This window comes from Geospiza fortis, unplaced genomic scaffold (genome assembly GCF_000277835.1).
Source record: "Geospiza fortis unplaced genomic scaffold, GeoFor_1.0 scaffold657, whole genome shotgun sequence".
Lineage (NCBI taxonomy): Eukaryota > Metazoa > Chordata > Aves > Passeriformes > Thraupidae > Geospiza > Geospiza fortis.
The window spans coordinates 797,411-823,512 of NW_005054481.1; the positions used below are offsets into that span (position 1 = coordinate 797,411).

General features: G+C 44.3%; 1 protein-coding gene across 2 annotated transcripts in view; it reads right to left on the reverse strand.

Moving 5' to 3' along the window:
• The window catches only part of RALGAPB (Ral GTPase activating protein non-catalytic beta subunit), a 63,726-nt gene that overhangs the window by 4,784 nt on the left and 32,840 nt on the right, over positions 1–26,102 (reverse strand). For both annotated transcript variants that reach the window (XM_014310080.2, XM_005428380.3), the window contains exons 17-28: positions 24,992–25,143; positions 23,205–23,392; positions 20,959–21,065; positions 19,233–19,385; positions 18,422–18,631; positions 17,315–17,473; positions 15,191–15,356; positions 12,326–12,448; positions 11,483–11,619; positions 10,598–10,706; positions 8,139–8,217; positions 820–968 (exon numbers count right to left, since the gene is read on the reverse strand). In XM_014310080.2, coding sequence (XP_014165555.1) covers positions 820–968; positions 8,139–8,217; positions 10,598–10,706; positions 11,483–11,619; positions 12,326–12,448; positions 15,191–15,356; positions 17,315–17,473; positions 18,422–18,631; positions 19,233–19,385; positions 20,959–21,065; positions 23,205–23,392; positions 24,992–25,143 — 1,732 coding nt within the window. The remainder of the gene's footprint in view (positions 1–819; positions 969–8,138; positions 8,218–10,597; positions 10,707–11,482; positions 11,620–12,325; positions 12,449–15,190; positions 15,357–17,314; positions 17,474–18,421; positions 18,632–19,232; positions 19,386–20,958; positions 21,066–23,204; positions 23,393–24,991; positions 25,144–26,102) is intronic.

The following is a 26,102-nucleotide window of genomic DNA, read 5'->3' on the forward strand; positions in this document are numbered from 1 at the left end:
TGCTGAACTAGATGAGAAAAATTTCACTATATTAACAGTCCTGACGCAGCAGAAAAACAAGCCCAACTCTAGGAAAACATACCTGATAGTTTTTCAGTAAAAGCCACTGTCATCAGCTGAATTCATAAATGTTATTTAAGGGCCCAGGTCTGGCTTCAATTTGCCAATCACTGAATTAAGCATACAAGCCCCAGAATCTGAAAGTCACCTCCAACAGCAGGTATGTACAGGTATCCTAATGTTCATCACTTCATTTTACTCTGTCCTGTGTACTGCTCTTGCTGGGTGGGACTTCCAGTTACTGAAGCTAAATAGCACCAATACCAGGACAGGTCCATGAATCTATCCAGGAACAGAGGAAAAGGCAGAGGGCACACATGGAACCTGTTAACACACACCTGCATGGTATTTTTATTGAACACAAGAAAATCCTCAATTGCTGTGGTTTTAATCCCTGTCTGGCTTCTAAACCAGAAGGAACACACAGCATGCCAGCAAAGTAACAAATTCCATAGCACCCTCTGGTGCACCTTGGTTCTCTGTGCTAAATACCAGGGTCACATTTTGGACCTCTCCTATTTAAACAGGTCCTGTTCCTACTTCCAACACTCTTTTCTGCTATTCTGGCAGCCAACTGCTGCCCACCTGCTCCCTCTGCTGTTCCTGCTGCCACTGCTGCTGCAAAAAGCATGGCTTTCATTTGTTCAGCAATGCCTAACACTTTTTCCAAAGAAAGATTCCAGACCACGTACTTTGCAGATATATCATTATTATTAAAAAAGCCAAAAACATGAACATTCCTAAAACCCTTTAGCTTACCAAGAGCTCTCCTACTGACTATCATTCCATCCACCAGCGGGATAACCATGTTGAATTTCCCAGTTGCTCCTTGTAGTTTTATCCTGAATAAGCCAGTGTTTAGAGGATGGATGAAGATCACAGGAACTTCCTTCTCAGGAATGGTAGATCTTAAGGGAAAAACACAATTGTTGAATCAGTTTTAAAGCACCATTTCAATTAATGACCCCTTTAAGTGTTAAAAGAAAGTTTTAAAATGCCTCATGTCTAAGGCAGCAGGATCCTGGGGCATATTCTGAACCCTCAGAAGGGCTCTGTCAGTTGTGCCATGCCTATGATCTCTGTCCCCACAGGACTGGAGAGCCCTGCAGCCAGGGTACAGTGTGTATGCAGCATTAACCACCTGTGGGAGATCAGGAACCGGCCGCAAGCTCTCGCGTTGTTACGGGCAGACAGAACCCCTCCCCTTTACCATTACTTAGCCCCACGTGTTGTTGACCGTTAACCCCTGTTATAAATGACCCTGTCTAACCATTAATAAACGCCATTTACCGTCCACCACATTGGTGCATGCGAGCACTTGGACCGAGTGGCAAGAGGGTTGCCGCCGTGATGTTCCCAATCCAGGTTGCCACACCCCAAGCAGAGGCAACAAAGTGGTGCCAAAACCCGGGACCCACTGCCCGGGGGACAGGGGTCACCTGGACGGGTGAACAGTGGCCGCAGCGGCTGGACCAACTTCGGCGGGGAGAACGCTCCCAGAGCAGCGACAAAGAATGGAGTCACTCGCGAAGGTCGTTTTTCAGGTGCATAGGCAGTGGGGTATTGACTGCAAGCCAGGAGATTTTGTCCTCATAGTATCGAGGCTCCTGCGGACTGGGGTAATTGGGCAGCCGGTGGATATTCTCCACCCGGAGGTGTGGGATAGGTGTACCGAGGCCCTAGCTGAGGAGGCCATGTCCTCAGGCTTGGGGCAAAACCTTAAATTATCGGGAAGAGTCATACAGGCTCTGCGAAAAGTTCGGCAGGAGCGGGAAATGTGGAAAGCCGCGCAGGACTGTTTGCAGGCGGGGGCCCCGCTGGGGGGGGGGGGCTGTGGGAAAAAAGCAGTCATTTTGGGACAGGCTGTTAGAGGAAGCGCAAGGTGCAGCCGTTAACTCAGAGGCGCAGGGCACGGCCATTGACTTGGAATCAGAGGGTGGGCGGCCCCAGAGGGGGGGGGACGCGGACACGGTCGGCAGGGACGAAGAAGGTCTGCAGGACAGTGCAGACATGCGTGGGCAAAAAGGAAGGGAAAGACACGGAGGGGGAGCTGATGCTGCTCGGAGCGGGTGTTTGAAATCTCATTCTTACAAGACACTAGCCTTCCCCAGCAGGAGGCAGGGTGAGTCTAGAAGGGAGGGAGTGGCCCAATGCTAAGAAAAAGGGGCACAGTCAAAGCCTGATGAAAAGGTCCTGGAGCCCGGAAGTCTCCAGTCAGTTGAGTTCCAGACCCAAGTCGGACTCGAGCTGGGACGAGTGGTTCCACAAGTGGTCTACTGCTGATCTCGATCCCGATTCTGATTCCGATTCTGATGAAAAGAGTGAGAGCACACAAGGGTAGCCATCACAATCCTCCGGCTTGGGTCAAGGGGAAAAAAGAATGAGTTCCTCTTACCGAATGGAGGAAAATAAAAATAGCATGTGCCGAGTGGGCCCCATCAGCCACGCTAGCGTTTCCCATCTGAGTGGGGGGGCCGGGCGGAAACCAGAAAACCTATACGCCAGTAGACCCCAAGGATGTACAGGCAATTGTTAAAGCAATTGCAGACGGGGGATTAATTCAGCAATGGTCTCCACTCTTATTGATAACGTTTTTGGAGGGGATGACATGCTCCCATTTGACATCAAACAAATATGCAGATTAATTTTTGATGGGGCAGGGATGATTGTTTTTAAACAAGAATGGGAGGACAACTGTGCAAGGCAACTGGCCTTAGTGACTGGGGCAGACCACCCGCTACATGGTTCCAGCATACAGCGCTTAATGGGCACAGACCCAACCATGATCACTCCCCAGGCGCAGGCTGAGGGCCTTCGGGCCCATGAGGTCATGACAACAACCCGTGCTGCCAGAGAGGCTATTCGCTCTGCATCTAAAGTTACTGCCAGACCATTGCCATGGTCTACTATAAAGCAGAACGAAAGCGAAAGCTTCACGCAGTTTGTGGACCACCTCCAGGCAGCACTTGACTCCTTAGCCCTGCCATCGGAAGCAAAGGGCCCCGTGTTAGCGGACTGTTTGCGCCAACAGTGTAATACCGCTACCAAGGACATCTTACGGTCGCTACCGCCCGGGTCTACCATCGCAGACATGATCAGGCATGTCGTGAGAGAGGAGCATCTAGCCCCAATTCAGGCAGCTGTCTGCACTGTGATAACCAGTGTGATGACATGCCTTAAGTGTGGCCAGGCAGGTCACATCGCAGCGAACTGCCCTCAGTCAGGGTACCCACCAACAGCCGTTCCCCCACGTCAGATGAAATCTAGGGGGCCATGCTGGGCATGTGGAAAGAAGGGGCATATTGCTACAGATTGCAAAACCAAATATCAGGAAAACGGGAGGGGGAGGGGGCACCCGGGCCGCACACAGCCCCCTCCCACCTGGAACATGAAGCGGCCCGGTTGTGCCAATTGTCAACAGGGACTCACGCACCCATTGCCCCCTCCCACGGTCAACTTCACAGCTCAGCCAACGACCCAGCCAAACCCATCCACACCGCAGGAATACCAAGAATGGCTCCCTGGGAGTGAGGTCCCTGGGTGGCCCTGGCCATGAAGGCGTGGGAGCGAGACCCATGGGTGGCTTTTGCTGTGAAGGTCGGCAAACACCCACTGACAGTGTGGGCTGTTTGCCGTCTCTATAACAACCCTGATGGTTCTGCTATCTGCCTTCCCTTTTGGATTGACATGGGATCAGATGTCACCATTATTCCAAACATACACTGGCCTTCACAATGGAGGTTGGAAGAAGCCCCCGTGGTAGGCGGAGTTGGAGGGCTGTGTCGGGCCTGAAAAAGCACCCAGCTGGTAGCAGTAATGCTTTGCACTGAAAGGAGACTGGGGAGAACCATCACCCTTTCCACATATGTCATGTCAGAATGTCCACCCTTGTTAGGGAGGGATGCCCTAACCCCGTTGGATGTCAGAATGACAAATTTATTCTAAGGGCCACTGCCGCATACCCGCAGCTACCCATCAAATTAACACGGAAATCACTGGACCCAGTATGGGTTGAGCAGTGGCCCTTATCAAAGCCTCGAATGACTGCCCTTCTTGAATTAATTACCCAGGAGATGCAGCAAAACCACACTGAACCCTCCACAAGCCGGTGGAACACCCCAATCTTTGTTATACCCAAACGGTCTGGTGAAGGCTTCCGTCTCTTACATGACCTACGAGAGGTGAACAAAAAAATCCAGCCAATGGGTCAATGGGTCCTGTACAAACTTTGTTGCCAATGAATTCAATGGTACCAAGAGGACAACCCTGTGCAGTGCTTGATATCAAAGACTGCTTCTTCTCCATCCCCCTGCACGACGAAGACAAAGAACGGTTTGCCTTTTCCATCACCTTCCCAAACAGCCAGCGGCCCAACCTGCGCTTCCAATGGCGGGTATTGCCTCAGGGAATGGTCAACTCCCCTGCCATTTGCCAAATCACAGTGGACCAAGCACTAGCGCCAGTCCGGCAGAACGATCCCACTGCGATCATTATTCAGTACATGGACGACATCCTGATTGCCGCACCATCAATGAGCCAAGTAGACCGGCTAGTGACTGCAGTTTCAAAGACTTTGAAAGCAAATGGGTTCAAAATTGCGAGTGCAAAGATAAAAAGGGGACTGTGCGTGACCTTTTTAGGTGTGGGACTCTTGGATTCCTACAAAACTCCTCCCCAAATAAAAATCCACCAAAACGTCAAGACGCTCCACGACATGCAGCAGCTGGTAGGATCCCTACAATTGCTCCATAACATCATCCTGATCCCTCCTGAGGTCATGGACCCCGTAAACGACCTCCTAAAAGGGAAAAACCCATGGGAACAAAAGACCCTGACACCAGAAGCGGTAAGCTTGCTCAATTTTATCGAACGTCAGATGTCGGTGAGCACGCTCACCAGATGGGACTCGGATGCGCCGGTCGATTTGTATGTCCACTTTACAAAGAAAGGGGGAGAAGGAGCGCTAGCCCAAGGACCTCCCGACAAAGCCCAATGAATACAATGGGTGGTCTTGGGAAAACCATCATGCGCTTTTTCCCCGGGAGTTGAGTGCCTTAGTAGCCTTATTATGAAAGGCAAGAAACTTGCCCTGAGGCATTTGGGCATTGAACTCACCAGGATATATCTGCCCTTCCATAAACAGTTTTCCACAGTCATCAACAATATCGGAGCACCTAGCCATAGCCCTTACTGGATTTGGAGGAGAAACTCGCTACGCAGCAAAACCCCCTTGGACGCAGTTGCTGGCGACTGTCGACATCAACCTCCCACCAAAGGTAATTGACCGGCCGCAAGCAGGACCCACGGTCTTCACGGACGCATCTTCTTTAACCTCCACCGCAGCAGTGGTATGGCAGTCAGGAGAGCAGTGGTGTTGCATCAAAACAACAGATCCTACGCTTTCGGTCCAGCAACTCGAAGCAGCCGCCGTGGTACTAGCATGTGGGCTGTTCCCAGAAGAACACCTTAACATCGTAACGGACTCTATATTTGCGGCCAAGGTCTGTCTAGCCATGGTTTGATCCGGTGTGTCAGCGTCTGCAGTGGCGACGATGCTAGAAGAGGCACTTTGTTCGCGAAAGGGCACCGTATCTATCATCCATGTCAACAGCCACAATCCAGTTAAGGGATTCTTCCAGATTGGCAACAACAAGGCAGATGCCGCCGCAAGAGGGCTGTGGACCCTGAGAGACACCCGTCAACTACATGAATCCCTTCATATCAGAGCTAAAGCCCTCACGAAGAAATGCAGGATCTCAGCTGCTGACGTGAAGCACGTTGTCGCCTCATGTCCCCACTGCCAAAAATCACCACTGTGGTCCAGCAGCATCAACCCCAGGGACCTCAAAGCTGCTGAAATATGGCAGACAGACTTTACATTATGTCAGCTGCTAAAACCTCGAGCATGGCTTGCGGTGACTGTGGATACCTACAGCAGAGTGATCGTGGCCATGCAACATCAAAAAACAGACTCCAAAGCAACCATCCAACACTGGTTAACGGCCATGGCATGGCCTGGTGTTCCGAGGCAGATCAAAACGGACAATGACACGAATTTTATCTCAAGATTGATCCAAGCATTTGTTCCGAAATGGGGCATCACTTTAGTACATGGTATCCCATACAATAGTACTGGACGGGCCATTGTTGAATGGGCAAACCAAACTCTGAAAGCTAAACTAGAGGTGTTGGCAAAAACAGAGGGTTTTACCAATTCCATTCCCCCAAAAGACCAAGCGCGCATCCTGGTAACTGCTCTGCTAGCGTTAAATCAGTTCCCTAGGGGAGACGAGACAAAAAGCCCTGCCCAGAGGCACTGGGCCACCCGAGCACCAGGGGAAGGCCCACAGGTCATAATTAAAAATGAACTAGGAGAATGGGAACAGGGTTGGAGACTGGTACTCACAGGGCAAGGGTATGCAGCCGTTAAGAAAAATGGTATAATTAAATGGTGCCCGCTTAAGCCAGTCAAACCGGACCTTCAGGGCGAAACTGATGAAACTCGTGAAGTTTATTTTGCAGGACTGAATCCTTAGACACCCCCGCAACCCGTATACCCCGCTTCCTCAAGGCCGTGACAAATCGTCGAGCAGCCCAACAGCAGACCATACTGGGGTCATGAGAAACTCCATGGCCAAACTAAAAGAGAGGTTGGCACAGAGAAGGAGTGGGGGAGAGGCTCAACAGGAATGGTTTCAGTCATGGTTCAAAGTTTCGGAGGGATTCAATTGTATAATGGTTTGATTGATCTTTCATCTTAAAGTTTCCTATTCATAATTGCTGCTTTTAAGAGTCTTGTTTTAAAATGTAAGTGATGTCCATCAATTAGAGTTCGAACTCTGGCCAAGTTCTAGCTCTACTTGAATGGAATGATTGACAATCAGCCCAGATGTTTTCTGCATCAAAAAGTATTCGAGTCCTTTTGGCTTGGCAATTTGACCATATATGACAGCAGAGCCTGTTTTCAACGGGAGTTTGGAGAAACATGAATCCGGACATGAGTACTCCAGTTCTCTTTTGTTTTAAGGTTCATCAGCTGTCGCAGACTCTGGGATGATAGTTCAATGTTGTAGTGACCGGTAATTGTATGACTTCAGATGTGTTACTAGTTATATGTATTATCTGATTGATTTCTGATTGCTGTTATCTTACATTTCCCTACGACTGAAACAGAGCAGATCAATGTTTTATTTTCACATCAGGACCCATTCTTCAGCATCCTACTCCATCCAGATAGTGCTCCTCCAGTTGCATTTTACATCCCAAACATCACCAGGGAGAAGCCTCTGCAAAAGTGGAAAAAACTGAGGAAGAAGCCCTGCAAAGATATCTTGAGTCATGGTTCAGTCAGTCCCCATGACCGGCCGCCCTTGGTTCCACCTTACTAGGCCCTCTTGCTGCAATGCTCCTGGCATTGATTTTGGGCCTTACATTTTAAACAAGTTAGCATTGTTTGTTAAAAAACAGTTAGAAAGAGTTAACGTTTTGTTTGTTAAACACTTACAGCTGAGACGAGTTTGTTACGGAAATGTTGCATCGTTTTTACCAGTTGTCAGTTTTTTACCACGTATCGATACACTAGCCTTTATGTTTTTATAATCTTTACACTTTCTATGGTTTTAATTAATCATAAAGGGGGGGGCGGAAATGTGGGAGATCAGGGACCGGCCGCAAGATCTCGTGTTGTTACGGGCAGACAGAACACCTCCCCTTTACCGTTACTTAGCCCCACGTGTTGTTGACCGTTAACCCCTGTTATAAATGACCCTGTCTAACCGTTAATAAACGCCATTTACCGTCCACCACATTGGTGCATGCGAGTACTTGGACTGAGTGGCGAGAGGGTTGCCGCTGTGCTGTTCCCAATCCAGGTCACCACGCCCCAAGCGGAGGCAACACCACCTCACAAGGGAGCCAGCCAGGAAGGAGGCTCATCACAGCCTCAGATAATACTGCACATTTTCTGTTCTCTAATTTATATTTTATCTGCAGTGATATGAAGAAGTCTTTCACTTTTTCAACCAAAAACCAGTCCACTGAGAAATCAATAAAAATAATGAAAATAAAAGTGGCCTTACCTCAGGGAAGTGCTACTATTGGCTGTGGTTTCCACACCAGTGCTAGTCTCAGATACCAGATCAGGGAGGGGGAAGTTTTCTGTAAGAACAGGATGCACCAAACAAAGTTTATAAAGTTTATCTAATATAGTTTCGGATTTTTTTTTTTTTTTTTGTGTACAAGGAAGAATTATTTATCATCAGTCAAAACCATGCAGTCGTCAAGCATTTATACCACTAGTGTTCTTGCACAGCTAGCATCTTTGGCTTCCAGTTTCAGCATTCATGGAGGGTATACACACCTCAGCCATGTGCACTCAAGAGATCCCAAACCTCAAATTCTCTCAACCCAAAGGTCAAAATCTCTAGAGGAACCATGAAAGCAGGAAGGAGATGAACTACTTCAACCACAAAAAGATCTTTTCAATTATTGCTCACTGCATCTTCACCTATTCACAAGTGATCAGCCTCCAGAATACTGCAAGGAGCATTGAACAATGCCAACCACTCACACCTACAGTTCCCTTGAGCCCTGATCCCACAAACATGATATCCTTCCTCAAATCCAAGCTCTGTGGATCTCTACCATAATCTACAACTCTGCTGCCATGCAATTGGTAACAAAGACTGGATAATGAAAGTGAATGAGAAAAAAGTAAGAACTTGAGTCCCTTAAGGGGATTTGGCACTTCTCAACACCTTGTTCATGGGTTAAGAGATGTTGAGGGTTACTCACAAAAGTACAGTTCAGGCAGCAGTAGAGTGCTTCCAGCAGAAGGAGCCTAAGGCCCAAATCCAGATGAGGCCACCAAAGCTGGGATGCTAAGTGCACACAACAGCTGGAGCAAGCAGAGGGATATCATGGCAAGCCACGGACACACTCTGAGATGGAGCAAGAGGGAGGGCAGGCAGTTGACCCAGGGCGATAACCTTGCCTATAAAGTGACAGCTTTTCAGCGTCCAGACTCAAAGATGTACCAGAAGCATAAGGCGAAAGCCAAGAACATAAGGAGCATATGGCAGAGGCCTCTGGGCTAGGAGTCACTTCCAAGAGCTGCTCTCCCCTCCATCCAACTGCCAGGCTTACTGAGGCTCACAAACTCATGTCTTCAGCTTCAGGCCCAGAACTCTGGGAGATTCCTATGGCTGCTGAAAGAAACAGTCAAGCAGTTGTGCCTGTGTAGCACAGCTGGTGCCCCAGCAGTGAAGGGGGTCAACTGCCACCCAAGAAGGAAGTGGGTCAGGGACACCAGCTTGGAACACACTCTGGGCCAATGTCTGGACAAAGAAATGATGATGCAGAACTTGCTGTTTGCTTCCTGATCTCAGTAAGGCTCTGAGGGACATGCTGTGGACAAGGTGGTCTTCCCGAGAATTTCTATCTACACTTAACAGGAAGCTTCCTATTGATTGCTGCTCCTATTCCCTTAGTCTGGAAGGAGCTAAGGCCTTAATTAAGGTCCACCCTTGCTGCCAGACTGGGAACCAGGATTAGACATCAAAGACAGAATAAAACAGCAGTTCCTGGCCAGTCTTGCAGACACTGGTGGGCTAGGCCAGTGCACAGAGGCTCTCACATAGCACTGAGGCCAGGCCATGGCTTGGAACCAGCACACAAGAAACTCCTGGGGACAAAGAATTCCTCAACGCTGCTCACCATGGCCATGCCATGGCTGTAACAGGATAAGCAAAGCTGGGTCTCTCCCAGAACAGCAGTAACCTGAGGCAGAGAGGAAACACCAAACTAAGAAAGTTGCACAAGGAGCCAGAGCTTGCCTGAGCAACACAGCAGAAAAGGAGCATGGAGCAGGCACCCTGAGTGCAGAACAAACAAGTCCTCCCCTGATGAGAGAATATGGAGTTCCAAAGGTGCCACCACACCAAGGAGGATGACGATCCCTCCAGCACAGAAGCAGCAGGTGTCAGAAGCCATTTTTTTAAAGGAAGAAAACCAGATCCACTCATAGGAGACAACAGCCAAGGAGGACTCAAAAGCAGTGGAACACACCTGCCTTGGGTGCTGAGCTTAAGAAGGTTCATCACAGCATTTAACAGGTACTGCAGTGCTAAAGGAAACTTCAGACCTCCATATGCCACCGACTCAGGTACATCCTTAAGGATCACAACTCAAATACTGAAGAACTGATTCAGAATCTTAGTGTTGTTATAGACATTAATAAGGACTTATTTTAATTCTGAGGGTGGTGAGGGCCTGGCATACGTTGCCCACAGAAGCTGTGGCTTCCCCATCCCTGGAAGGGTTCAGGCTGGATGGAGCTTGGAGCAACCTGGTTTAGTGGAAGGTGTCCCTGCACATGGAAGGGGATTGGATGAGCTTTAAGGTCCCCTCCAATTCAAACCAGTCTGTGGTTCCATGATCTAGCATTTTATTTAATTAAAAAAAAAAAAAAAGGAAAAGGGTTTTTCCTCTGGTTCCTGCCCTGTTGTTACTTTAGTGAACAGTCAGAAGTTGTACATACCTATATCATCATAACGTTCCACCCAGACCACATACACTTTGGTTTCAGGTCCCATTGGTGGAATGGTTCGGCCCTGAGGCATCCTCTTGGATCTAGAAGTAGGACTGAGCTGTTTCGAACATAAGGGAAGAGTAGCATTTGCAAACATCATGAATCCAATAATGCAGCTAACAAGTATTTCCCAGCTGCTCCTCAGTCATTCATATCTCAGCCAGGTACAACCTCTGCCAGCTGTTGAGCAGGGGCACCTGTGCTGGAACTACTCACTGCAATCTGGGTCACCAAGCTACTAGTATTCAATATAAACTAATATATATATAATCAACCTTGAATCAGTTAGACGTTTTTCTTAATGTTCTTGAAGACCTTAAATGAATAACTAAATACACATTTGGAAGTGAAGTCTAAACAAGTAATCAAGAGTAATAAGTCTTTCGCTTACAGATACAACAGTTCATGGTTTTCTGCTTTGTTAGTGTAGAAAAGCAAGTTCTGGTACTTCAGACACAACTGACACTGTAACAGGGTAGGTAAGAAAAGTGTTCATATCTATCCATCCCCAGTTTCCAAGCACGGATGTGAGGATGAATTACTCTGTAAATACTGCACATACTCTTCCCTGCATGCATTTCAAGATTTCAGGATGCAGAGTATTACCACTTAGCATGTCTAAGTGCTATATTCAAGTAATGCAATCTTGCTAGCTCCTACTGTAGAGGCAGGACCAAAGCAGATATCAAAGATTAATGACAAGAAAGAAGTAGCTCTACACACCAGGAAACTAAATCATAGATGATCAAAAATTCTGAGCATTGCCAGCATGCTTCTTGAAAGAAAAAAAAAAAAAGAAAAGAGCACCATTTTTTAATGCAAGTTTTGCCTTACCCGCTGGGAGGGATTAAGATTGTCTGTATGATTGGGGAAGAGTTCAAGGGTCAGAGGCTGCTGCTTCAATATTCCTGGCAGCAGATCCATGTTGGAGTCACTTTCTTGGTCAGAAACACTGCTTTCCAGTGAATCAGCTGTAAGTCAGAAGAAAAAAAAGATGGGTTTTGTCTATTCTTCCACCAAAAAAATTAAGCTGCCATCATATATAAGGTTTTGATACTAAAAAATGTAAGGCTTTTGCAACTAGACATGCATAAATGTATGGTCAAGTCAATATAGTCCTCATAAGCAGAAAGATAAGTTAGGAGATAACTGCCTGTTATTCCAGAAACAGACTGCCAATAAAGCACTCCCTATGGGCTTACACACATCCCAGCAATTTCCTATAGAATAGTCTCCTCCTTCCTATGGCTACACCATATTTTATTCCAGGTAACTTTTAGCATTCCAAGAATGCCATGAAAGCTGTTGCTTTTCTATTTAGCAGTGGTACAAACACTCCTGGTATGTGCTGCAGGAGCACATCACTGACAGGAAAGGAAAAAAAAAATAGGCATCACCAGTTAATGGTGAACCACATGTCCAACCTAAAGCACCCTGGCAACAACAAAACTGCTGTGCATGCCTGGACATCTACAGAGAAAAGTACAGAGCAGATGCCACATCTGGAAGGAGTTTAAGGATCAGAATGCTGTAATTTAAACGTCCACACCCTTATGACAAGGATCTTGCTAAACACGCTACTTAGTTAATTGATTTAGGTTTTGCTTCTGAAAGAGTTCTCAAACAAAAAAACTGTTGGTTTCATTTTTGTATAGAGCATGTACAGACAGATCTTACTCAGGGATTCCACTGGTGATGGGACAACAAAGGCAATTTCTGTCAGGGCATCTGCATAATACAGCACCTTCTTCTGCCCATTGAAGATACTTGCCCCAACATCTTCTGAGATAATAAGATCATCTGAAATGAGCAGAAAAGGAAAGTTCAGCCAGAAGGAAACTCTACTTCTTAACACTGCATCAGAAATGATCTCAAAATACAAGGTGCAGTCAATGAGAAGAAATCATGCAAATCTCATTTTAAAATGAAAGGAGTCAAATCTCATGGCTAACAACCTTTCTCAGATAAAAATTTTTACTATCTTGAAGGAAAAGGCATTTTGGGTTGGGAATGGCTTCATTTTGAACACATTTCCAATGTACTGGATTCTTTATTTCCTAGTACTCTAGTAAGCACATCTGCCAAAAGAATACATCTACTATCTATTTCTGAGCATTCTGTCCAGCAACATCATGCACTTAGTCATTCAATTTCCAAAGGATTCTTAACATTTATCACTTGAGTCTGATACTATTCTAGAACTCCAAGCCAGTTTCTACAGGCTCTCCTCAGTCTTTTCTCTGTCAAGCAGAGTTAGAAAAAGATCTGTTACTAATCAATGCAAGAAAGGTCCTCATTTTCAGTCCCCACTGATTCCCTCACCACAACTGACCAATACAGGCTGTCAGAGCAGAGAAAGAACTTCCCTCCCCCCTCTTCCTTCCCCATGTCACCTCCAGGAAGTCTAGCAAGGACTTTAAAATGAATTGTTTCTCTGATCCAGTTTACAGAAGGGTTCCTGGGATAGCTGTCTCAGCAAAGCCCCTGGAGCAGTGAAATTCAGCATACTGACAGAGAAGTGGCCAGAGATGTGTTGAAGACTCCAAGCCATTCTTCAGCATCAGGAAAAGATTCCCACATCTCCAGTGCACAGGCTCCCAAGGAGCAGCACCACAACTTAAACCATCTCTTTAGGAATTTCTTTGGTTTTGGGGGGTCTGCAGGGAAACATTCCCATGAAATTATTTTAACCACATCTCACCAGAAGCTATTTTAGACTCACAGAATCATTGAGGTTGGAGATCATTGAGTACAACTGTTAGCTCAGCACTGCCAAACTCACCACTATCCCATGTCCCCAAGTCCCACACCTGCACAGCTTTTAAATCCCTCCAGGGATGGTGACTCCACCAGTGTCCTGGGCAGCCTGTGCTAGTGCCTGACTACCCCTTCCATAAAGAAATTGTCCCTAACAGCCAATTTAAACCTGCACTGAGGCTATTTCCTCTCATTGTGTCATTCCATTCATTGTGCCATTCATTACCTGGGATACTGACCCTGACCTGGCTACAATGCTTTTCAGGGAGTTGTAGACAGCAAGAAGGTCTCTCCTGAGCTTCCTTTTCTCCAGGCTGAGCCCTCCCAGCTCCCTCAGCTGCTCCTTATCGGACCTGTGCTGCAGCCCATTCACCAGCAGAACCAGATTAGAAGTAACCTGCCCTTCCTCCCTTCCATTTCTGAATGCTTTTTCTGTTTCCTTCTTCCCTGAGTGGATTGAATTAATTCAGTTATTTAGTGGTCTGTGTTTTCATTCAAATGGCTGAAAAAATTCGAGCTGAAAAGTCCCATCAAACCAGGTCTCTTGCTAATTCAGGGACCTGCCTTCTGCAGTTGTTCTGACACAGCCACTGCAAAGGGAGGTCAGAGGGCTCTGCCTCTGAGAAAGTACAGCCTGATTCTGTCCTTAAAGCAAAATTAAATCCAGACCTGGCCATTCTGGAATCCATCCTGACTTGCTTAGAGAAAGCAACGCCTCTGTACTCTAACCTCTCCTGAACACTTCCAGCCTTCTGTGGTTTGTACTTTTATTCCATAACTTAAGGGAGAAGCCTCCAGCTGGCTGCAGATACAGGTGAAGGGCACTCCTAACACACAGTGAATGGACAGCAGAGCAAGCGCTACTTAAGCACCTGCAGCTGTAATAGTGTCACATCTGATACCAATATCAGGTCAAGGATGGTGAACAAGCTGCACCAGCCTTGCCACTGCCTTTGGGTGGCCAACCATAGGCTGTGGCTCTAGAGATCAACCAGAACAGGTCTGGGCCTCGGAGCAGCGACACTGAAACCAGCCCAGATACTACCAATTCCTAGAGGATCTGATCAAGTTGTCCAAGGGAGAAGCTAACTCAACCCCAGTTTCCCATCCTGAGATAGCAGCTCACATTCCTGAGGATCATTTAGGGTGACAGAACAGGGAGAGGGTGGTGTATGACAAGCTCAGGGTAGGAGTTGCTCTAGTGGAAAAAAAGCGAGCCAAAGAAGCAAAACAGAGAGCCATGTGGGGTTCCAACACCTCCAGGACCTATAAACAGCAGCTTGAGTCAATATTTCATTTTAATCTACTTAGAGAACACACAAAAAAAAAAAATCACACTGTATTTCAAGCCTATTTGCCAACACACAGAACAATCTGCAACAGATTTCACCTGAATACTGGTTTGGAATTATATATTAAAGACTCTTCAAATCTTAAGAAATATAGCCCAGAGTTATTTCCTTTGCTGAGGCTACTTCCTCCCAACAACATACAGACATTAGTTTTGCTCACTCTGACTGGAAGCTTCATTAATATTTACATTTCTTTCTAGCAAACATCATTAATCAAAAAAACCAACCAAACAAAAACCCCAAAAACAAAAAGCCCAAAATCAAAGAACAACAACAACAACAAAAAAAGCCACCAAAAAAACCCCACCAAAAAAACCCAACCACTGAAAAAAAGCATGCCAGTTTTCAGATAGGTACACAGGAGCACAAAAATTGTCTTCTAAAGGAGCCTAAACATTTTAATTTACTACAAAGGACATTTACTATGTCTTACCTTGTTCAGGTCCCTCTTCATCACTGCAGCTGTTGATTGACCAGCTTGTTGAGACATGACCAGTCCACCCAGGGTGCTTCCCAACATCAACAGACCAGCCAAGAGACAGCAAGAACTCCAGGAAGTGAGGCTGAACAATTCTGGAAGACTCCATGTTCTTCAGGATCTGAAACCACCAGCAGCACCATGTTGATACAAAAGCAGGAAACAAGTCTCTTCCTCCCCAGCTTTTAAATTAATTTTTTGTCACCAACTTGGTTTTGCCCAAATATAGCTACAGAACAAGCCTGGAACCCCAGACTTTCTACATGGACATTACTCCCTGCTCCTCAGGATCCCCTTACCCTGTTTGCCCTTGTCCTATTCAATAAACTTGGCTTTCTGCCAGCATTGTCAAAGCCTGTAAACCAGTGAATTAAATGGCTGGAAATGGTAATTGAGACTCAAGCACCCATCAGAAAAAACACTGAGTACTCAGTGCAGAACCTGCATTTGCACCAAAGGTAACACAAGAGTTTTCTAGATAGTTTTCACTATTAGACCAAGTTAAAATTTGAGGTGATATTTTCCTCATTACTCACCTGTACATGACACAGACTGCTTTAAAGGGCAGGTATCACAGCCCATTGAAGTATGAAACAGACTTTCCAAAACAATTTTCAGTAGCATTGAGTGTGCACTTTAATCAAACATCACACTGTACTTTAATCCAAACATCACACTTGAACTTTAATTCTACTTCTGACAGAGATCTGGGATGTTTCCACATGTTAAGGCAATTTTTATCTCATTATGACTAAGTGAGAGTTGAGCCCTTCACCAAACAGCACACAAGGACACGTGTGATTTGGATACCAGAACCACTGGGTTTGGTGGAACAAACAATCCATTAATTCTTTCCAGGCCATGCAGGAATTTGTTTTGTGGCAGAGGCAGCAATCATTTTGGCTTGTGCAGGGGCAGAACACTGGGACACAGGCTCCAACAAAGCAGAAATTGTAGGGATGGGTGCTGAAAGGAAAGCTTTCAGGCTGGAGGCTTTGTGTAGCCACATAGTCCTGACACTCCATCCTCATGCCTCATACAGTGTTCAGCAGTGACTGGACACACTGCATTGAAATATTATTAATCCTCATTACTGAGCACATTGAAACCATAGGTGTGCTTCAGAAAAAGTCAGGATAAGTGTGGACTGGAAGACATAAGAGCTCCATAAGAGCATATAAACATTCTGCTAGTTCAGCAAGTGCATGTCTCAACTCAAAGGCAGACCTAGCATATCTTGTTTCATCGCTCACTTTGCAGATGAAAAGATTCTGCACTGGCTACTCTGAATGACAATTTGAACACTCACAGACAGATGATCCTGGTTTCAAAAACTGTCCCCCACATCAAAGCAGAAGGTGCTGCAGTGTTCTGCCAACTCTGCATTCACAGTGACACAAGGAGTTGGCACAAAGATTTATTATGGAAGCCACGCTTCTACTCTTTACTACCAGAGTTATGAATGGAATGAGAAGGTACTAGAGAAACAGAGAAACATCCTTTCCTAATGAGCCCATTAACCCTCTTAGCATGTTTCTAGGTCACAAAGAAGTCCCAATTTAGATTTGCACAAATTAACCTGATTAACCTAATCGCCTTTGAATCTAAATATTATAGCATAAAGACTTACAATGCAATAATACTTCCTTACTTGCAGAAAGTTTTTCATTCCTTCAATATGTGTTTAGCATTAGAATGAAACCAAACTACCTTGACATTGCTCATTGCTGGAACAAACTGCAACCTTCCCTGCAAGCTGAGCCAACAAAGCTGAAATGCCTTTCTGATCTGAATCTTTGAACTCTACAAATAAGGACAATAAGGACAGAACAGATAATAAAAATACTATTAATATTATAATATATCTCTTATCTATATTTTAAAATACAGTAATTTGTTACAATAATCCTAAGTGTGAGCAACGTACTTTAACCTACAGATGAAGGGAGTATGCAGTGACTTGTAGCTCCCACTGGTTCTGACACTCCACTCTAATCACCAGCACTGATGCTTTACTCACTTGGAAACTACTAGAAACCGGACAATATAGGCTAGTTGGCACTCTACACTTTCACTTACCTCCTGGCTAGTTTTCTGGCCTGCCTTCATGTAGAAAATGAAAACAGTATCAAAAGGACGACACGGTAACAAATCCAAGTAGCCAAGGTCATCAAAAAACCCAGGAAGAGCAGAGTCAAGTGCAATCAGGTGAGGAGGTAGACGACTGTTAGTAGGTTCCTGCCCAATAGACAGAGTTCAACAGCTTAAAAACCCATCTACTAATTGAAAGGTCTTTATGGCTTCAATGGCAATCCATTAAAATATAAAAAGACAGCTTCCCTTCTCTAAGAGCAAAATTATACAGGGACTTCTGATGCAATATAATCTTGTCACTGTAAATGAGTAACAGCAAGCATAACAGGCTGACAATTCATTGCATTTCCACTCTCATGAAATAAAAGTGGTACTTTGCCAGTGAGAGATATAATATTTTGCTCAAGAAGAGCACACAACAAAAACAGCAGATGCTTTCAGAATATCACAGCTATGCACGCAGTTGCACGTGCAGTTTCAGATTAACTTAAATACCAGTGATATGTAATATACTGAGCACTTTCAGACATCATTTTTGCAAACACTCTATAGTCTACTCCTGACAGCTTTCTGGAAGGAAAAACAACAAATACAAGGGAGACTCCACAGGTAAGAGGCAGAATTTCAAATTAAGAATATGGATCACCTCTAAAAATAATTATTTTAATTTTAAAAACAAACCTCTACATCTACTATGTACCAAGTGTTTATGTATGATTAAACCACCTCAGCACAACCACCTCTGAAGCAAAACTTCTATGGCAGTTATCCTTCAGAGAGTCTTCAAGGACCATCCCAAAACCTAACTCAAGCTGTAACAATGATTTTAAGTGTGAACATCCGAGTGTGATGGCTTATGCACCCACTAAAAACAGACACCTATTCAGAGCATATCAGCTTGAGGCCCAGCCTTTCACAACCTTGCTCTGAATCCTGGAATACTGGATTCTATCACTTGATTTGATTAGATTGCAGCTGAACAGTAGTTGGAAGTACATAGATCTTCCACTAACAAAACTTATTTCTCCTTTTGTCAAGCCAGATCACATGGGAACTGGAGGAACTGCACAACACCAAGAGGTATCAGATCACCTTCAATGCCTCTAACGAGAGGAACCCGAAGTGAGAGAGGAACAGACGTGCTGTCTGGAACTCCTGTGCTGGCGGCGGGGGCTTACACTCCGTGATGGGATCAGGAAAGCTCTTCTTCCGCCACTCCTCTTCACTTCTCTGATCTATGGAAGTCTCAAAGACAATCTGCTGAGCCATGCCATTCCTCAGCTTCTCATGGCGCTCTTCAAGCTGGAAAACATTGCATGAACTGCTGATGTCACCAAAATTACAAATATCCACTAAGAAAACAATTCCATCACTTAGGAAAGCTCTACAGCAGCAGTCCACCATCAGAATGGTTACTAAAACACTTTCAAAAAGACCTTGCAACACTGCAAAGTGAGCACCTTAACACCTGTTGGCATAGGAAAGCTCTGTGAATATCCAATATCAGCTACGGCTTCTCCTATTCAAGAGGACAGAAACTAAAACAAATTAGAGCGTGTGAAACTTTAAAATATGAGACATGCACTCTTTTCTTCCCCCAGAAAGGTCTCAAAAAAGACCCTTCCATTTCCCCAGAAGAATGCAAGTCATTGTTTCCTACAGTACCAGGATATTAGGATCAGTAATAAAACATGTTGAGCAGTGTCTCCCAAATAACACAACCAAAGCACTGGCATCTTCTTGGAGAAATGCACAGATCTAACTAATTTTCAGAGGTTATTATTCTATTAATATGAAATTGGATAAGCCAAAGAGCAAAACTATTTACACTGAGACATAACTGCACAACTCATGAACAAACCAAAACCCCAAGAACAAAATCAAGTCAGAGACAGATACTTACTTCCTGATTCACAATTTCATGTAAATCTGGAATGCTCAAGTCAGCTTTCACAAATGGAATCTTGTCCACTTCTTCAGGAAAAGGGCGTTGTTTCACACTGTGTTTCAACCCAACATCATTTTTAGGAGCTGGTCTAGGTTCTGGTACAAACGTCTGACAAAAAAAAGGTTGTTTTTACATTCAATGTATTGCATCAATAGACATAACAGATGAAAAACATTTTCCCTCCCCACCAAAACTACAATAATCTATTAGTGAGCAGCATTATTAAAAAACATGAAATACTTTAAACTAATAGACTTGTATTGAAAATATGACTAAATTTTAAAAAGACACAACTGCCCATTTTGAAATCTATGAACCCTGCTAAGCATCTAGCCTGTAAACAGTTGCAAACCTCCCCCCCCCACAAAAAGTAAGCTTACATAGCAACATCTTATTTTCAGCCCACTCTAACTGTATTCAGAGAAAGCTGCCAGTATTTGAGAAGCTCCATTTGAACCCTCCTGACTGTGATGAACACAAGCCAAGGCCTCAAAGACAGCAGCAATGCTGTGGGTCAGGAGATGCATTGCCAGAATAGCCAAAGGACTTGCATCATGGATCATGATGCAATTTTGACATTGCTACTACATCATGTTCTATACTGTCATTACGTAATCCCAAACTTCAAGTTACCAAAGAAAGCAAAAAATGATCTAGGTGCAGGTTTAGAGCTGCATCAGCTCCAAGCAAGCAAGACCTTTATGGCATCTTCAGTGCTGTTTCGTAAGTTTACTACTGATTACATTTCAAAAGGCCAAAACCATTAACAATTATGTTACTGAATGCCTTCAAGTGGGAAAAGTTGCCTTAAAACTGGTAAGGAGGTCAGCAGTCAGATCATGGCTTGCCCTTTAGTGAAGCAGGTAGCACACCTGGACTGAGATTATTTAGCCAAGGGTCTCAGCTCCAGAGATAGCAGAGCTCCAAACACATCCTGGATGGTCTTCCCAAAGGCTGCTTTGCAGAGACCACATTCACCTAAATGTGAACATGCCAGCTGAGACTGACAAGCCTTCATTTCAGCTACATTAGTGCCTTTCTTTTACGGAGGGTCATGAGAAGAGTTTAAAGATTTGGAGAAGTTCACAGACAGAAATTCTCATGACAAGACTACATGCTCCACTAGACAACCGCAGTAAGAAATTTTACTGTAAAATAAGACTGAGGTATCTCTCCTCCACCATTCCTCTCCAGAGCTGTTCCAGAGTTCCTCTAGATAATTTTTTCACAGCAGGTTTACAGCCATCTTTGCAACATCAGGCCTTGTAGCTTGAAGACCTGTTCTCTCTGCAGCACCACATTCTACACCTCCAGACCTCACTCTCTCTGCTGCATGGGCTTTCTTGGTCTGACACCTGAAAACTAGCTCTGCCTACACACTAAATACACTGTACCTTACCCCATCACTTCAGAAGATTCTTTCAGGAAAAAAAAAAAAGAGAACTCTCCCTCCCTTAAGCAAGTCTACAAGTTGAGAAAGCAACAGCACTTTCACAGTCTGTAGTTAATATTAATCACAAGTGATAAAGAGTCACCAGAGATGTGGCACATTACCTACAGCTAAAGGCCCCGTGGCTCAGCCTTAATGCATAATCACCACCTCTGGGGGGCTGTCTCACATTAGTGGAATTTCTGCTGAACATCTCTAATTAAAGATTTCTTTACGGGCTTTGATAGAGACCTTTTGATTTGCTTTAGCTCCTCTTGGTAAAAGACAGAGTTGCTGGGCCCACGCAAATCTTCCAGATGTCCCACGGATCAAAACCGTGACAGAGGGGAAAGAGGCATCTGCCAAGCACATGGGAAAAAGACATCATCATATACTGCAAACAGTTCACTGTGTAATCATTCAAGAAGAAAATGCAGGCATGACAGTAGAGGTTTTTCTTTCATAGTTAACTCCTCCCTGACCCTGAAGAAAACTCCTGGTGAAAATCAGGCAAATCTCTCTGCAGCAGCTAGTGCTAGTCTACTATGCCAGTTCAATACTTGCCAGCTCAGTTTCATCATTAAAATCAACTTTCGTCCAAATTCATGCAGATCACAATTTCTCCAAATACCTCCAAAGAAATCAAAGAAGATTGTCTAGTCACTGCCTGTTTAGGTGAGACAATGATCATATGGAGACACCATTTCCATGATGCTTCCATGACCTTCTGCAAAAGTTCCTCACAAATAGCAGCAGTAAAGACAGTGGAAGGACAAAAGATAATGGTCAAACAAAGACTCGGAAGATTCTGACTCCACATCACAGAGAATTTTTCCCCACAAGGAATAGGGACACAGAGAAGTTGTCCTCTCAGGTTTGCAAGATCCACTTGGGCAACACCAGGTTGTGTTATCCTGGTCCAAATCGAGTCCTGGCCTTGTCTACAGCAGGAGGTCAGACTACAGAGTCCTGAGGTGCCTTTCTATTGGCACAATGATGGTTTTAACATTGCAGGGATTTCAGTCTTCCTTCAAGATTTAAAAGTCTACCAATATTAGTCACCTTGTATGAGATCATCATACTTCATCATAAGCTTTTCTTCTTAAAGGTATTTGCATTTATCTTTTGTGCACATAAACCACGCACTGGCACTATCAGGTAACTAGCAGAATTCTATTCCTTCCCCGGTATTCCCTGGGAAGTTCAGGGTGCAGCACAGCCTATGAACACCCTGTACATAAGCACAAAAACACAGAGAGAACCCAAACCAGCTCCTCAGTCAGTCACTTCTGTGATCTGCCTCAGAACTGGCCTGATGTACTTGTGCATTATTGCAATTAATCTTGCAATTCAAAGGGGATTTGTAAGCAAGTTATACACAGCAAGAAAAGATAATCTAACTTTTGATTCCTTTTGATTCCTTTGCAGGATTCCACAGCAACACATTTAGCAAAGGCAGCGTGAGGATGAGAATTGCTTAGCAATCTCTAATCCACTCCAGTCAGAAACACACTTGCTCCAACACAGACTGGGGGTGGACATGTGGCAATGGCTCCCAGCATTGTCACTTCTTGCAAGATCTATTCAGTGATTCTCAACATGTTCAGAGCACTCTGGACAACAACTCAACTTCTCAGCACTAATTCATGCAGTTCTGTGCAATATCTGCTTTCAAGATTAGTTTTTAGGCTCCATCCTATCTACAGACGAGGAAAATGTACATCAGCTCTAACATAAATTAGTCTTTAACTGAAGTAATATGTTAAGAATTTTCATCTGTTCTATTAGGCAACACCATGACACATGAAGACTTATGGGGGATCAGTTATTCTGTTCAAAGCATCATTTAATACCAGATTTTCGTAATAGAAGTTCTTGATGGTCAAAGTCGATGAGGCTGAAATGAGTTAGGCTCAGCTGTGAAAGGCAACATCCTATGACAAATCTCCTTTACAAGAGGTGTCAGTGACAGAACAGGATCAGACACAGGAAAGTTTTAACAACTCCTAAGCAACTAAAAGCACCTCTGCTGGAAGCATCCACAGAAATATGCAGTAATAGAAGGTCTAAAGCAAGCAGCAAGGAGACATGGTGCAAGCATAAAGGAGACATACTAACCATATGTTAAGCACTTTTCTCTATCAAGTTTCCTATACTCCTTAGATTTTTCTTCTTGTACGAACAAGGATGTTTCAAAGCGTAATGCTATTACTTCACCCATTATTTCAATGGCAGTCAGCAGCAAGAATGTGATCTAACTGGCTGAAAGACTTGGACAAGCGCATAAACAATTTGGGTAGGCTTGTGCACGTTTCATTATCACTGGCAATAAAGTTATTCCCAGCACTTCATCCCAGAGCAACACTCTGCTCTGTGTGCCCACCCACAGCCAGGAAAGCCCCTGAAATGTGAGAGAGACACTTGAAGTACCTTTGTTTTGTAGCTCTGTACAGAAAGTTTTAGCCTGAGAAAGAAGGACATGGGAAATCTGAACTTACTCTGTTCATTCCCTAGAGGCTGCTCCAACATGGCCAGGATGACACTGTTGTCCAAAACAAAGTAACGGAAGCTGTGCTTGTTTATGGTAGGGAGACGGGAATATTTAATTAACGTGGTTTCATTCACCAAGCTGCAAGGAGAAGCAGGACCACTGGGAGAAGGAAATGCTCCAAGTAACTGCATAATGCTGCAAGTGAGAAAAAAGTTGAGAGTTATGTTAGATTAGGTGAACTGTTCCACCCAAGCACAGACTTTCACTCAGATTCTTCATCTGTATCTTGACCTAGCAGTTACATTATCAGGGCACATTTGCCCTCACCCATTAGGTTGTTTTAAGATAACCAGCACCTTCAGAAAAACATGCATGAAAACCTACAAAGAAGGGTACTCTGTCTTAATAGCTTTATAACCCAGGTTATAAAGAAGTTCATCCTGTAGGCATTCTTTAAAGCATGAGAATCTGTACCCTTCCATAGCTTTATGTTCATTTTTAAAACATTATTTCTCCAACCAGCCATTCTTTAGCCCTTTCATATCAACAAGCATGACAGACATGGCAGTGCACTAGTTAAAATTGCCTTTGCTTTCTTCAAGTCCAGATTACAGTACCTTAAAACCCTTTAAGGGGTTGGCAGCCTAAAAGGTCCAGGATCACACAAGCACAACTATCACAGAGTGTAATCTTCCCTGGAAGAAGGTCTCCAGGTGGGGTCCAACAGTGCCCACCTCCTTGGAGCCACAGCCTTTTTGAAATTGTACAGGGTCTCACTAACACTACTAGAAATTGAAAATTTCTATGGCAGCAACAAGTAATCAGAGTTGTCCAGTGTCAGACTGAAGTTCACACAATCCAGGTCAGGATGTTACCACCCTTAACACCCAGAGCAAAAGTAAGTCTATTGATTGCCCTCCCCACACACTTCTCCACTTTACTGTGAAAACAGTTTCATCTCTCTAAATAAATACTTTCAGGCAACAATATGGATTTGTCCACAAATTCCAATGAGTAGTTGGAATTTCCAACTTTTACTTGGAAATTACACAGTTGTTATAACTAACAGTAATGTTCATAACAGTTGGATTCTAAAGCAGAGCAAAAAAGAAACCAGCTATTGCCTTTTGCAAAGTATATTTATCCTCCCCATCCTCAATCTGTCCTGTCTGCCACTGTGCTGTTCAGCTCATAACACAGTGCTTTCCAACTTCTCTGGAGCAAATCCCAATTTTCCTCTCTGTGCTTCCCTTCTCCAACCCACAAGTTATCTGTTACTGCATTTCCAGCAGAACCTCTCAAATTTATTAATCAAGCCCAACGCTGTGGGCAAGAAGCCATCCGATCCTGCTCCAGCATACGTGTGCTGCATGTGCCATTCCCTGCTGTCACAGTGTCTACCAGTTTCCTCAACAGAGTGGGGACAGCATATGCTGTCAGGCTGAGGAGAAGAGGAAATGGGAAGACAGGATCACTGGGGTAAGTGAAAGAGAGGCCTGGCTAGGAACAGAACACCATGGCTGGAGGAGGGTCTGGGTTTTGCTGTACAAGGAAGAGAAGAGGCAGGAGGGGAAAACAGTGATCAGAGGGACCTGTTTTCTGTAAACACCTGCAAAGGGAGGGGGAGAGACCTAAGGCAGAGCACAGCCCTGCCCAAAGGGCAAAGATAGGGAACTTCTGCCTAATTTCTTAAACACTCTTGTTGCATCAGGGACCACCAGCTGCAAACTCCCTGTTAAACACTCTCAGACAAGGCAATACTGAACATTAAAGGTGCTCTGACAAATTACATACCAAGTCAGTGTAGCTTCAGCAGCATCCTTCACTCGCATGGATGCAGGGTTTGGTTCCTTATCTCCTTTGTATTTGACCTCCTGTTCACTGTTTTTGGACTTACTCCCTGAAATGCCCAGCTCCACAATCTCCAGGACCTCTTTTAAACAATCCTGAAACACAAGAACCACACTGAAGCAGAAACACTTGGGTGAATACATCCAAAACCTCAGAGAAACAGTGATATATCATTAAGTAAAAAAACCACTGCTTGTAATATGAGTTCTTTATTTAAAGGCAGAGGATTACTCCTACACTGCTAAAATAAGATCATGTTTGCTATAGAACTGGTATTTTTTCTGTTTATAGATGGGTACTTATATTATCTATTTATATTCTAATGATAAAAAGTGCTCTGAATGGATAAATACGCACAATGTATTTCATTGCACGAGGACTATTATGAATGCAACAGAAAAATGTAAACATACTTTAAGAGATAATACATGTATTTCTAGGACACTGCAGAAGTTTTAACTACTAAGCACATTAAGAATGAACTCACCTGGAAAGCTGCAAGAAATCCTTTTCCAAATTTTTCAATTGCCAACATCATTAGTAAAAATACATTAGTATTTCATTAGTAAAATACATCATGGTATCCAATTCACCAAGAGAAAAAAAGAACATTCTAAAAGCTTCAACAAATCTATTACAGGAGAAGCCAGCACTCAGTAGACCTACAGATATGACACACCAGTGCTGTGCAGAACAAAATCACCCGCTGAAAATATTCAGATTGTTACAACAAAGGTTTGGATATCATGGCTTGAGCTACAGAATAATAAATAAGTGATTAAAACTGAACACAATTGGTCAGGTTGTACCACCAGAAACCAGACAGATTTCTGTGTCTTGGGCTTTGTTCTTCCTTATATTAGGTGTTGATACAGAATAAAAGGTGAAGAGAAAAATCAAAGTCCTCTAACAGAGTAAAATTTACCAGCATTGAGCTGAAAAGACTGGCCACAAAGAATTGCAGCATGAGTTTACAGAGTAGCAATATAGCATGTGAAATTTAAAGCAACTGTCAGAGCAGGCACCTGGGAAGCTGCATTTTTAATACTTGCAA